At 39.1% G+C, this 15,364-nt stretch overlaps 1 protein-coding gene across 3 annotated transcripts in view; it reads right to left on the reverse strand.

The window, feature by feature from the left end:
* IFT81 (intraflagellar transport 81) overlaps positions 1-15,364 on the reverse strand; it is a 61,017-nt gene that overhangs the window by 12,235 nt on the left and 33,418 nt on the right. For all 3 annotated transcript variants that reach the window (XM_050923920.1, XM_050923919.1, XM_050923921.1), the window contains exons 12-14: positions 5,467-5,616; positions 3,699-3,827; positions 1,302-1,391 (exon numbers count right to left, since the gene is read on the reverse strand). In XM_050923920.1, the coding sequence (XP_050779877.1) occupies positions 1,302-1,391; positions 3,699-3,827; positions 5,467-5,616 (369 nt within the window). The remainder of the gene's footprint in view (positions 1-1,301; positions 1,392-3,698; positions 3,828-5,466; positions 5,617-15,364) is intronic.

Raw genomic sequence — 15,364 nt, forward strand, 5'->3', positions numbered from 1 at the left:
ATTACGAAAAGAATATGTCCGAATCCTCGGCTGGTAAAAAAGGGGCAGAGCTTCATTTACTTTCTTGGAAGTGGGACAGTTTACAGCAGCTGAGGATCTGGATGACTTTTTTTCCTTTTTCCCTCATAGCCCTGTAGCTTTCTAAAGCCAATGGATAAAATTGCCATCTTCAATGACTGGAACACGAGATGGTATAGGTGTGTTCAGCTACAACTGCTTAATTACGATGTTTTGTTTTGTGATGATGATGTCATCACCATAGAAATTACTGTTTTGAGGGAAAAAGCCTCAGACTGAGAGTATGGCTTTACTGTTGATTTTTAAGAGTTCCAGACCCCTTTGGCCACTTCATGTTGCAAGTATCAGAGGGTAGCCGTGTTAGTCTGGATCTGTAAAAGCAGCAAAGAATCCTGTGGCACCTTATAGACTAACAGACGTTTGCTCATGCTCCAAAACGTCTGTTAGTCTATAAGGTGCCACAGGATTCTTTGCTGCTTCATGTTGCAAACTGCTTTTCTCAATCAGAATTTCACCACAGTTTACCTATCCTACACCTTCCAGCTTTCCTCCAAGTTGACTGTGGTCTTGTACTAGGTAAAAGAGGTTTGTAAATCATGTATAATTGTAGTTTTGCCTTCAATACAGCTGTAAGGAGGCTTTCATGTAACTACACGACAGTGTTATTTGTCATTAAAATCATTCTATTTTCTGGGGGGAAATCCCCAAGGTTTATAATTAAATTGTTTAAATCCACAAGCAGGGGTACTGGAACAACGTGTATAGTGGGGGTGCTGAGAGCCATTGAACCAAACTGTAAACCCTGAATATGATGGAAACCATTTCAAGTCAGGGGGTGCTGCAGCACCCTCCGCACCCCTAGTTCAAGCACCTGTGTCCACAAGACAGTATAGACTTGTACCACCAGAGGATCTAGCTCTTTGGATTCCAACAACTAAGAATAAAGCTTAAGTAACATGCATATTGCCTTAAATTTTCCTAGGGGCTCAACTCAGCCTCTAAATCTGCACATGCAATCAGTTTTGGACACAGACTTCTGAATGGCAGTTTACAGACAGGCTTATCTACAGATCTGATTCGCCACTTGTGATACCAGTTTTATGCTGCTGTAACTCTACTGAAACCAAACACAGTTATATTGGTATAAATCTGGAGTAAAGCAGGTCGCAGATTTGCCCCTGATTTCATGGGCAAAACATAGGTGATTTCTGAAAATTTGTCCCACTGCACAGACAGTTCACTAATGTCTATTACACAATATATTCCTAAACATTTTTACTAACCTGGCAGTTCTGCCGCAACTGTCTCAATTCTTTGATAATTGGAGCTAAGCTTGACTTCTTATCTGCCACCATAGAATTCAGTTTTTTTACCTGATATATAAAGAAAAGGCATTACCTGAATATGCAATTAGTAAACCAGTGAGAATATTAAGAATGGGAGGTCAAAGAAAAGGAAGGAAAAGATATGGGGAGAAAACAGGTATGAGATGTGAAGAAAGGAACTCAATCATATATTATATAAAACAAATGATAGGCAAATGATAACTAGGAAACAGTACATTTTATAATAGGGGTATCATCACAATCTACTTCAGCTCTGCTCTCATGGTTTGAATTTCCTGTTTATTCTGTATATAGATGAATTCTATCCTGCTGATTATGCAACCTAATACCTTGCTTAGGCTGGAAGTTATTCTGAATAAAGGTTTCTGAACCTTTTTAGTTCAGGTGTATGGCCTGTCAAACCCTGACAAGAACCAAAAAAATAGAAAAAGTTCTAGTTAGCTTCTAACATTACTTGCATATACTGATCTATAAGGTGGGCACAAAGAGAATAGCTACAAATAAATATATATTAAATAAGAGTATCAAAGCTTCTATTGATATTTTATAATGTTCTTCATCAGGATAAATACAAAATTACACATATTTACACCAAATTTAGTCCTCTCTCTCTAAGGGCAGGTCTGCACTATCGTGTAAGTCGATTTAACTTACATCGCTCAGGGGTGTGAAAAAGACATCCCCTGTGAGCGACGCAAATTACAGCGACTTAAGTGCTCTCCACACCGGTGTGAGACACTCTCTGGCTGACTTAGCTTCCACCTCTCCTGGAGGTGGAGTAATTATGCTGACAGGAGAGTGCTCTTCCGTTGACAAGAGAGCTCCTTCACCAGACGCACTACAGCAGCACAGCTACACCCATGTAGCGCTTCTAGTACAGACCTGCCCCAAGACTGTTTCTGAAAACCAGGTATTTTGTACAGCATGTAATAAAGAGGGAGCATTTCCATGAACACAGGATCCAATCCAATGCCCACTGAACTTAATGGATGAACTCACTTCAATGGAAGTTATGTCAGGACCAATACAAATTGTGATCTAGAGTACAAAAACCTTTTAACAGAAATAGCTTTACAATGAAGTGTTATAAAGAGGGACCACTCTGTGCAGTAAAGATAGGAGGACCTCAAACATTTATGAAGTTCAAACCTCATTTAATTTATGGCAATCTCTTGCTTCCCAAGAAACTTGTGTGATCCTCTTGCTTTCCATCAATCTAATTCCAATCCAATCCCTAGTCCTTCTTCTAATTTTAAACTAGTTAGACACCCAGCAGGTAGTCTCTCTCCTGGATTCTAACATTATATTTTCTGCAAATGTGCTGACAGGCTGGGGCTTCCTCTGATAAAAATATATGTAAATCAATCAGAGTACTCAATGTTCCTCTGACGGGACATTCCAGAGCAGGAAATCGCTCCTGCTCCAGGGCTTCCTATTACTGGTTCAATAACAATTAGGTTTTTGCAAGTACATTTATGATTGCTTTAAAAATTATTGTAAAACACTTTGAAAAATAGAAATATTTTGAAATGATGCTGCCCAACTGGTCAAATCATATCCAGCTTCCTGGCTGAGAAGAATGCTTTTTCATTTTTGTCAGTCAGTTTAAAAAGGGACCTGCAATGTGTAAAAGAACAACCTATGCCCTTTTTTGTTGTTTCTTTACTACGTCTAAATAAAGAAGGCTTGAGAGGCTTTCAGATAAATATTTTTTCTGTGTGATTTTTTCATTAGAAATTCAAGTCCTGTCTTGTCTGCAAGACTCTATGATGAGTTAAATGATGACATCACAAAATTCATGACAGCTGAAAGTTGAGCAATAGAGAGGGGGAAGGGATTAATCAGGCTGTTTAAAACTCACAATGTTTTGAGTTTGTTAACAACTATATGATTCCAATGACTAAATCACATTTTGGAAAAGGGAGTCTTTGTTAAGTTTCAATCCCATTCCATGTTTTCAATTAAGGTGCCAATACTAACAATAGACAATGCCTGAAATCACAAAAATGTCAAACCAAGTAAGCCCAGAATTGATACCACTGGTATTTCTAAAGGAAAAACGATCAGAAAACATTGCCCACATACGCACACATACTTTTGAAAAAGACAGTCTTTGTACATCAAAAAGGGGCACACGCCCAATTTTACTAACTCTCTTCCAGGACACCTTTGTAGCTGTACATTGCTCAAAAGTATATTGCAAAATGTATTTCTACAAACATACACTGCATTTTATTTTAAAACCTGTGCCAGAAATATTAATCCTGATTTTATTTTTTCTAAAATTAAACATCCAGCTTGCAGAAATACAATAGTTAAATTAGGAAAAATCACCATTTCAGACATGTTATCTAATGTTCGGCCCTTCATTTCATCCATCTCACTCTTTGCTGCAGATACTCTCTCCAGCTCCTCCTGCGTGTAACTGTATCCAGAGATACCCTTCTTGTCCTCAATAGCTTGCTGTGGACATAGGAAACAAATACAAAATGTGAGGACAGGTGCTGGCAGACCATGGAGTGAGTTCTCTAATGTAAGTGAAACATTGCAAGAACGCTGAAAGTGAAGCTAAGTGCTGGAATCAGTTTATTTTAAGAGTGATGAAACTCTATGACTGCCATAAGAACTAACTAAAGTATCTGCCATTCTGTTTAAATGGTAGGTCAACAACTACTTTCTGCAAGACCTCTATATGGGGCTAATTCAAAGCGAACTGAGGTCAAAAGAACATTTTGCATTGACTTCAGTGGGTTTTGGATCAGATCTTCGATGCAGCAATTAAATATATAAAAAGAGGGATGCCTATTTTGGAGGATGTAATCTAGTAAATATAGCTAATTCTATTAAAAAAACTACTGTATAAACGAGAACAGAATACAGTATTTCTGAACTGTTTTGTAACTGTATTCTCCAATCGTATTTTTTTATAGAAGAAAATAGCTTAAGGTAATGCCTCAATATTAAAGCTACTTTTCCCATACATTTCTTCAAACTATTTGGGATGTAATACAGTAGAGAAATTATTCTCTTAACTATTTTTTATTCTGTTCACAGTTTTACAAAACTTTACCTTTTCAGTTCACAGTGGTTACAGTAGTTGATCATTAAATATGCAAATAAATTTAAGTTAACACAGAATGTTGAGCGACGACTCAAGCAGTCATGGTAGACTAGTATGCAGGGCATTAATTCTCTAAAAGTGACACACATATACCAACTGCAAGTGGATCAGTCTTACAAAAACTCCATTCAACTCTAGTGGTTTTAAAAACATTAATCTTATAATATCTACAGCCACTTTGGTGTGGAGCATTTTATGGGGTTTAATAGCTGTATGGAGTTAGATGTAGGCTTTGCCTTCATTGCCAAAAAAGGTGTGTTTTTTACTGCAGGATAACTAATGTACATTATCTATCCTGCCATAAAATTCTAGTGCAATTAGAATGGACGTCTATTCCCTGGAGACTTGTATTCTGGACTCGTGCATATTCAGTTGCCCTTGATTGGTGTGGGAAATGCTTTTCTTCTTGTTTAGTGGTAGAAGCTGAGTTTGGCTAGTTTTCAATTTCTGAGTAATACATATTCTCTAACTTACTTCAGGAACCACTGTGAAGTACATTTGCTTCTTAATGCTTGGTTGTTGTTGCTGTTTTTAAATACTATTCCAGTATCTCTGACAGCTTGTATCTGTACCTTATTGTTGATAAAGTAATTTTAAAGCCCTCAAAATATACTAAAGCTTACTTTCAGCTAATTAAGGACCTAGTCCCACTTCTGTTAAAGTCAATAACATTTTTGCCAATGATTTCACTTGAGTGCAGGATTAGGCCCGTCATAGTCAAGAAAAAAAAAATATAGCTTGTACTATTGTCCATAAGAAACTATTTCTAGTCATGAAATATGATAGCTGAGTATAACTGGCAGATTAAAACAATTTCTATACCAAGCACGCTTTATCAGTGTTTAGCTAATAATAGTAAGAGAGCTTTAAAGATTAAAACACATTAAAAAATTCCAAACCAATTATGTCCATATCATTGTATTGATGGTTATCGCTGTGGTAGTGGCTAGCATGTATGGGAGTGGGAGAAATCTGCCTTACCAACTGTTGCTGAATAGCCTCATGACGTTGTTTTAGGAGTTCTTCTGTTCTCTGCAGAATACCATACTCGGCTGTAATTTCTGCTATTTCTTGACGCTTCTTTTTATAAAATGTGTTCTTGCTTCGAAGTTTATTAACATATCGTTTAAACTGAAATGAGACATAACAGGGATATTTGTAATTTAATTTGAATGAAAAAAATCGCCTTATCACACTTTGTAACTGTATACAATAAAATATCCCGTTTAGATAGCATTTAGCAGAGAACTGGAAATCAGGACTCCCAGGTTCTATTTTCTGCTCTGCCAATCACTCACCATGAGACATCAGGAAAGTCAGTTCCATTTCTCTATAACTCTGTTTAGCCATCTGGAACATGGAAATCATTCATTTCTACTTACCTGCCCCACTGGGGGGCTAGAATGGCTAACTGATGCTTGAAAATTTTTGTAGACCCTTGGATAATAATGAAGTTAATATAATAGTACTTTGCACATACATGAGAATGCCTTCCATCCAACAACATCAAAGAGCTTTACAAAACTGAACTACATCCTTGTGAAATAGATAATCATTATTATTCCCACTTTAAATGTAAAATTAAAAAGTAAAATGAAGATGCATGAAAGTACCTAGCTTGTGAGCGAATTTCCCTGTTGAAGAATAATGCATAAACTGAGACACAGAGAGATGACTTGCTCAAAGTGACAAGACATTTGTGGCAGAGTTGGGACTAGAACTCAGGTCTCCCACTATGTATTCATGGACTTCAGCCACAAGATTGCCCTTCCTCTCCTAAAATGAAAGGCCCCGCCCCTGCACCACCATCATTCCACCCCTTCCCCAAAGTCCCACTCTGTCTTTTCACACCCCAGCCCTGCCCCCTTCCTGCTCCCATTCCAGCCCCTTTCCCAAAGTCCCCACCCTTGCCCTGCCTCTTCCCGAGTGCACCATGTCTCCGCTCCTCCCCCACCCTCCTGGAAAGTCCCTAAGTGTCGCCAAACAGCTCTTAGGCAGCGGGCAGGCTGGAAGCACTGAGAGGGAGGTGGAGGAGTGGGGATGCAGCATGCTCAGGGTGGGTGGAGAAGGTGGTGAGATGGGGGAGCTTGGCTACTGGTGGGTGCAGGGCACCCGCTAATTTCTCCCCATGGGTGCTCCAGCCCTGGAGCACCCACGGAGTCAGTGCCTATGGCACCAAGCACTCTCTCTCTCAGGTGCTTGGCTGGCTGGTTCTTGCTCACATGCTCAAGGTCTAACTTATCACCATATGTGGCGTTGGGAAGGAGTTTCCCCCAGGGCAGTCTGGTAGTGACCTTGGGTTTTTTTCATCTTCCTCAGCAGTGTGGGGTGCAGGTCACTTGTCTGGGTATGTCTCATTTAATTATTTCCCTGCCATTGCAGGGGCCTCGAGCACTGGTGCACTTCGGTTGCTGCCTCCTGTTCTCTGCCTGTGGCACATAATTGTCAAGTCTCCTGAGGGCTGTAATACTTTGATCTGATTTTGGTTGTTGGGATCATGTGCAGTGCTGGTGGTGGCTTGTGACATACAGGAGGTCAGACTGGGGGTCCCTTCTTAGCTTAAACTTACAGAGTTCTCAATTATGATGAAAAGGGCAAAAAAATGCTAAAAGAAAATTGAGACAGGCCATAGGGAAAAGATTCTTAATTTAATTACTGGTTGTAAGTAGTTAAAATACTGATCTCTTTTAATGTCAACCTCTGTGTACCCAGCTGAAGGACTGTCACATGCAGAACTAGCATAAAAGGCACACAGCTAGAATTAGTGAACAAGAGTTAAATTTTTGCTTATTAAAAAGTAAAGCATAATAATCCAGAGCCTTACAGATCATCACCTTTACTTAATCTGTCTCTCAATTCTTCTGTGTTCAACTGGATATACCCCTGAAAAATCAGGCCCATGGTGTCTCTTAAGTTAAACGCAGAAGAACTGAGGCTCTTTGAATTACTATTTTTTTTAATGTAGTTCCTAAACTTTCTCTTATCTCTAAGTTTTCCCATTTATAAAATGAGGCTAGCTCTTATTGATACCCTTCACAGTGATGTTATGAGGCAAAAATCATTGACATTTGTAAAGTGCTTTTAAATCCACAGGTAGAGAGCAAGGAATTCCACACTAATAAAATACGCTATGATAATTTAGTGTAAAACGGATTCAAAATGTTCAGCTGGGATGAAGTCATTATTGTAGAATTAGTGCATTCTACTAACAAAGAATCACAAGAAAATGTCAGTAGTCCTAGTACCACAGATACAATTTTAAACTTTAAAATGAAGATGCATGAAAGTACCTAGCTTGTGAGCGAATTTCCCTGTTGAAGAATAATGCATAAAACTGATGTGACTACAGCCTAAGAACCCTTAGAGTAACTATGTTCTATAAAAAGTGTCCTGGGCAAAATGCCCAAAATGAAATCCACCCTGTTCATCTGCCATCCTGTGCAATATCTAGGCCAAAGCTTTTTCTATCTTGCTATGCTCCAGAACTATTTTTAAAGACAAAAGCTATAAACGTTTTTCGTGAAAGAACAAACCCACAAATTACTCAATGTGCTCTATGCAGATTGGACTATGTGTGGCTTTAGAATACCATTTTACATTGTGCGTATTACCTAGGACAAGGATAGACAAGGTCACAAAAGTCATAGCACTAACAGTAAAGCAGCAGTTTTGTAACAATAAAGACCTCAGTACAATTGTAATGTTATGGTTGCAAGTTTAAATATCCCATTTATTAGCAAAAGAAACACATCCTTTCAGTTTATACAGACTAGAAAAAAAATGTTTTATCGCTTGTGCAAACACTGAATTTTCTATGGTTTTCAAGCTATTACAGAAGATACTTTTTTACAAAATAATCAGACATAATTCCAACTAACACAGACCAATATAACAAAAAACATAACATGGATTGCCCTCTTCTCTCTTGATGGAGCAGTTCCAGTGATATTTCATTTGGACAGTAGAATATAGTAAAGAATTATGTAAGAGAAGAAACTTTTTTCACATGTGACTGTAGACAGTTGTCAGATCTGAATGATTTTCTGTCAGTTTACCCCAGGGTTGAAAGCAAGCTATTATTCTCCTCACTTCCATAACTACTTTTAAGGTCTTGAAAATAGCCTGAGTGGGAGACACAGTATTTGCATATTCAGTATTTTGCCAAGCACAATCTACTTAATAATGGAAACCAAAGGACCGTGTTGATTAAAGAACTGATTCCACAGATGTTCTATTATTAGCGGACTGAGTCTGGGCCATATAATAAGCAACCAGCCAAAACCAAAAAAATTGATGAAATTTTCCGATAGGGACATGTGGACAGGGTTGCAACTCAATCCATTTTAGGACAAGCAAATCTGGCTTTAATATAGTGCAATCTCCTGGTTTATAAACGCATATTTTGGTTTTTACATTATTCTAGTTACATTAAACTTTAAAACAAAATATAAGCAATAGTAGCAAAATGACAATGTTCTGTAGATAATGAATCAAATAGCCTGGCAGAATTTCTACAGACTTAGTCTTCTCCAAATGTAATTTAAAAACTCTCCTAAATCCAGGACCAAATTCAGTGCTAGCTCAGCAGATGCAACTCCATTTAAATCTAACTGGAAAGGAGCTAATGGCAGACTTACCAGATCTGTGGCGGACCAGGTGCCCCCTAGCCCAGCAGCCATGAATTAAACCAAGGGATCCCCAAAATCAGGGAATTTATGACTAGTCTAATTGCAAATTACCAAGCCTTTCAAATGTGTGAAAGCATACTAGGGCATTTCAACTATATAAAAGGTTGTCACAAGGAGGAAGAACAAAAACTGTTTTTCTTAACCTCTGAGTATAGGACAAGAAGCAATGGGCTTAAATTTCAGCAAGGGAGGTGTAAGTTGGACATAAGGAAAAACTTCCTAACTGTCAGAGTGGTTCAGCACTGGAATAAAATCAGTCCCTGGAAAAATCATGGAGCAGGTCCTCAAGAAATCAATTCTGAAGCACTTAGACGAGAGGAAAGTGATCAGAACAGTCAGTATGGATTCACCAAGGGCAAGTCATGCCTGACTAACCTAACTGCCTTCTATGAGGAGATAACTGGGTCTGTGGATGAGGGGAAAGCAGTGGATGTGTTATTCCTTGACTTTAGCAAAGCTTTTGATATGGTCTCCCAAAGTATTCTTGCCAGCAAGTTAGAGAAGTATGGGCTGGATGATTGGACTATAAGGTGGATAGAAAGCTGGCTAGATCGTCGGGCTCAACGGGTCGTGATCAACAACTCCATGTCTAGTTGGCAGCTGGTTGCAAGTGGAGTGCTCCAAGGGTCGGTCCTGGGGCCGGTTTTGTTCAATATCTTCATTAATGATCTGGAGGATGGCATGGACTGCACTCTCAGCAAGTTTGCAGATGACACTAAACTTGTAGGAGTGGTAGATACGCTGGATGGTAGGGATAGGATACAGAGGGACCTAGACAAAGTAGAGGACTGGGCCAAAAGAAACCTGATGAGGTTCAACAAGGACAAGTACAGAATCTTGCACTTAGGACGGAAGAATCCCATTCACTGTTACAGACTAGGGACCGAATGGCTAGGAAGCAGTTCTGCAAAAAAGGACCTAGGGGTTACAGTGGACAAGAAGCTGGATATGAGTCAACAGTGTGCCCTTGTTGCCAAGAAGGCTAACGGCATTTTGGGCTATATAAGTAGGGGCATTGCCAGCAGATCGAGGGATGTGATCATTCCCCTCTATTCGACAATGGTGAGGCCTCATCTGGAGTACTGTGTCCAGTTTTGGGCCCCACACTACAAGAAGGGTGTGGAAAAATTGGAAAGAGTCCAGCAGAGGGCAACAAAAATGATTAGGAGGCTGGAGCACATGACTTATGAGGAGAGGCTGAGGGAACTGGGATTGTTTAGTCTGCAGAAGAGAAGAGTGAGGGAGGATTTGATAGCTGCTTTCAACTACCTGAAAGGGGGTTCCAAAGAGGATGGATCTAGACTGTTCTCAGTGGTACCTGATGACAGAACAAGGAGTAATGGTCTCAAGTTGCAGTGGGGAAGGTTTAGGTTGGATATTAGGAAAAACTTTTTCACTCAGGGAGTGGTGAAGCACTGAACTGGGTTACCTAGGGAGGTGGTGGAATCTCTTTCCTTAAAGGTTGTTAAGGTCAGGCTTGACAAAGCCCTATCTGGGATGATTTAGTTGGGAACTGGTCCTGCTTTGAGCAGGTGGTTGGACTAGATGACTTCCTGAGGTCCCTTCCAACCCTGATATTCTATGTCATAAGGTGCCACAGGACTCTTTGTCGCTTTTTACAGATCTAGACTAACATGGCTACCCCTCGGATACTTAAGTAACACATTCCCTTTGGTTACGTCATGTGGCTTTTGACTTAGCACCTCTTACAATTTTCAGTGTATCTGGGATATATGCCACAATCAGAGCAGTCCTGGGAAGGTCAGTGTATCATAGACGAACAGACAACATTTCTAAGTCTTAGTTCTTTAAAAACAATATTCTTAGGAACATAAACGGTGATCTTCATTCCCTTCTATGTCTTTGCTTCCTCTCTTTTCATAACACTGGCATACAATGTACTCTAATGGTCTATAAACTATGCCCGTTATATGTACTATACACAGTATAGGGCTTGATCCTGCAAAGTGCTCAGCATTCTGGCCCCAATCTTGCAAACACAAGTACATTCTTAACTTTAAGCACAAGTAGTTCCATTGACTTCAACAGCAGTACTAACATACTTACAGCTACAAATATACTGAAGTGCTCTGCAAGATTGAGCCCTTCACAAACAGCATAATTACTTCACATTTTCTTCTAGATTTCTTCAATAACCAAAAGTGTCAATCATAAGTTTAAACAACTCACAATATTTGGTGTTTTTCTTTAAGATCCTGCTTGTGGAGTCATGTTATAAGTTTCTAGCCATCACAGTTGCAGAGAAAAGCCTGATAACCCTAAAGGTCCAAAAATCAAGCAGGAAAAAAACAACAAAATAAAATCCAAAATATTTATTTTAAAAATCTCATTATTTTTAAGCCAATCCCATGATTTTTGAGTGCTTGGGATTATGAGTTTATAAACATGATGGGATGTATTTTGTACTGATTTATCCTGGGCAGTTCCAGTGAAGTAGGAAATGGTGTAAATCAGAGCAGAACTTGGTGGCCTATCAGGGTTAAGTATTTTATTTTCTACTTTATCACTAATACTGCCATTGACTTAATATTTATTAATATTTAAAGATTTATTAGATAAAAACCTTTCACATGTTGCAAGGCACTAGTTTATTTGGGTATCCTCTATCATATAAACAGGAAAAAGAACAAAAGAATGGAGATTTCACAAACTCCTTACTCCAGAATTAACAGCAGCAAACATTGAAAAGATGAAAGGAGAGGCTAGTTTTCTTTTGAGGGGTGGGATGGGGTGAAACAAATCCACAAATTAATCCCTTACTTTTGTGGCAATCTTGTGGGGATATCATTTTGGATGCATCATATTAAAAATATTCCTTTTTGCAGAAAGTCAGTGTAGAAAACAAGGTATTAAATGTGAAGAAAAGATTTTAGCAGCGGTCATATCGAAAACCAACTAAATTATTAATAATTAAGAACACTTGGATAATATTAGGTCAATGTAAACCCTAAAAAGGGACTTTTCCTTCTGAAATTAAGAATTGAATGTGATTCTGAACAAGCAGTTTTGTTAATACTGGGACACTATCATTGTCTCAGTACGCCAGCCATAGAAAATCTTAGCCAAATCGGTATACTGAGAATCAAGGAGCAGATGGTTAATTTTCTAGCCAGTCCAATTAACATGATAAAGGCCTTGCAAGCAATTAAAATTCAGTCAGGGAAAGTTCCTGGGCATGACAGGTTTTCAATAATCTTTTATCAGATCTCTGTGTCTGAGCCAGTATAGATATTTTTACATATAACTAATGACTCATATACTTAGGACAAACTTTTAGAGAGAAGCCAATTATTTTGGTATATTAAAAGGAAAACTATCCTACAGTCTGCTCATCAGACAGACCAATCACAGAAGTTCTTCATTAATGTTGACTAGCAGGTTTCTTCTAAGATGGTTGCTGCTGGGCAGGAAGGGATATTACAGCAGCCATCACTAATAATTTGTACCAATCCGAATATATTTAATGAAAGAGTGTTTCCAGTTATCACTGAAAACATGGAGATCAATAAGATTAATGCTTTATTCATGCCTGTGGGTGCTGAAAGAGCATTCAGTTGTGTGAAGCCATATTTTAAGTGTGACTCACAACATACATTTGGTTTCAGTGGTGGTTAATGTCTTACAGCAAGAGCTTTTGGCTTCAGTGACAATTCTACAGACTTGCCATCTTTGTACTCTCAGTGGGATTGACTGTAACATCCATCCCCCCTGTTTAATTTATTTATAGAACCTTTGGCAGAAAGGATTAAAACCTTTCTCCAGTATTTCACTTGGTAGTTAAGAGAAAAAGATGGTTGCATAATTGTGGGGAAAATATATCCCAGCTCCCTGCTTAAACCCATTAACGCCTAAATTGCCAGCTCCTTGATAAGTATCAGAGGGGTAGCCGTGTTAGTCTGGATCTGTAAAAGCAGCAAAGAATCCTGTGGCACCTTATAGACTAACAGACGTTTTGGAGCATGAGCTTTCGTGGGTGAATACCCACTTCGTCAGATGCATGTATTCACCCATAAAAGCTCATGCTCCAAAACGTCTGTTAGTCTATAAGGTGCCACAGGATTCTTTGCTGCTTTTACAGCTCCTTGATGACCACACTTTTAAAGTTATCTATCTGGTATTGCTAATAGAAGTTTGTTTTTTGATGGACTCACACTGACTAGGACACTTTTGGGGCAGAATGATCTACAGTCAAAGGCCTCTTTTCTTCTTGTGATATTTGCAAACAAAATATTTCTGTTTGAGAGAGAGAGAGAGAGATTTGTATGTAAAAATAACTCACCAACCAAGCAAGTTGCTTAACTCAACTACATGTTTAAAAATCCATGGGATGTCCTAGGCTACATTCTCAACAACGTGTTCTTTTTGACTTCATCCACTATGGGTGAACCCTGCTTTGATCCTATTTAATTCTGATACCCTGGGAAAGTCTAGGCTCCTGGGGTCCTACGTTGAACTCTGAAAAGTACAATGTGCTGTGAAAAGAGCTAAAAATATCACAGGTTTACCTAGGATCACTTGTAATTGAACCATCTACCCTTCTAAGTGTCAAAATTTGATTCCCTAATTTTCAGAATCTGACAGCTGCAGCTAATAGCTTGCCAGCTTTGCCCCTATGTTCATTGTACTTCTGTTTGAAGTACATAAAAGATTTCAGAATCCCTGCAGCAGACAGACAATTTAGCTCTAACATTTTGTAGTTTGGTATCAAATGAATTGGTCACTCCCTGCTGCTGCCTGTAAATTCCATCTGACTGTGCAACTTCTTGAACTAGTTGTGACTGGAAAACTGCATGTTCCTTTTCACGATTAGACAAGAAATAAAACACTAGCTCCCAAAAACGTAAGCCAGGATTGACCTTTCAGTGGATGAAGAGCTAAGAAGACCTCAACTGGAGATACAATTGCTGGTCTGAGAATCCAGGCAAAGATATTAATTTGAATGCCAAATCCAGCGAGTGCCATGCCATAAGGGGATACAGCAGCACTAGAGAGAGCAATTTGATAATAAATTATTAAAGATGTAAGATCACAAACATTAATGCCTGAGTATAAGAGAAAAAGAACATATTGATTTTATTATAGGACTTGGGAAGAAGATAGTTCTGTTAATAGCTAGCCTCATCATTCAGACTGCATTTAATCCCTTTAAAAATCATGTACAAATACAAAATGAAGAGGTGGAGATGTATGTGGGCATTCCACTTCAGCTGCGCATGCATCATGTGCCTTTGATAGGAGATTTTTCATAGCAGTGCCCATTTGGCCCATGCATGGGCCCTATATATCCTTGTGCCCCATACTGCGGCTATATAGGGCTGTGCGGGTGAACCACCCTCAGTTCTCTCTCTACCACAATGTCCCACAGGGGAAATGCCAAAGCAAAGGGGAGGAGGCTGGTAATGACATATGCATAGGAATACACATCTCGAAGAACTCCAGTTATTGCACAAGGTAAGTAATCTCTCCTTCTTCTTCTAGTGTCCCTGTGGGTGCTGTACTTCAGGTGAATCCCAACCAATAACCCCTTAACAAGGTCAGAGTTCTGGATGAGTCCATCACAGAATAACTACAGGTTCCAGAGTAGCAGCTGTGTTAGTCTGTATCTGCAAAAAGAACAGGAGTACTTGTGGCACCTTAGAGACTAACAAATTTATTTGAGCATAAGCTTTCGTGCGCTACATCCCACTTCTTCGGATGCCATCTTCTTTGGCTGTACCCCACGAAAGCTTATGCTCAAATAAATGTGTTAGTCTCTGAGGCCTGGTCCACACTACGCTGTTAAACCGATTTTAACAGCGTTAAATCGATTTAATGCTGCACCCGTCCACACTACACTGCTCTTTATATCGATTTAAAGGGCTCTTTAAATCGATTTTTGTATTCCTACAAAATGAGAGGAGTAACGCTAAAACCGATATTACTGTATCGATTTAGGTTTAGTGTGGACACAAATTGACGTTATTGGCCTCATTATTTTACAGTAGCTACCCACAGTGCACCGCTCCAGAAATCGACGCTAGCCTCAGACCACGGACGCACACCACCGAATTAATGTGCCTAGTGTGGACGCGCACAATAGACTTTATAATATCTGTTTTATAAAATCGGTTTAAGCTAATTCGAATTTATCCTGTAGTGTAGACGTACCCTAAGGTGCCACAAGTACTCCT

The sequence above is a fragment of the Gopherus flavomarginatus genome, chromosome 15 (assembly GCF_025201925.1).
Source record: "Gopherus flavomarginatus isolate rGopFla2 chromosome 15, rGopFla2.mat.asm, whole genome shotgun sequence".
In the NCBI taxonomy this organism is placed as follows: domain Eukaryota; kingdom Metazoa; phylum Chordata; order Testudines; family Testudinidae; genus Gopherus; species Gopherus flavomarginatus.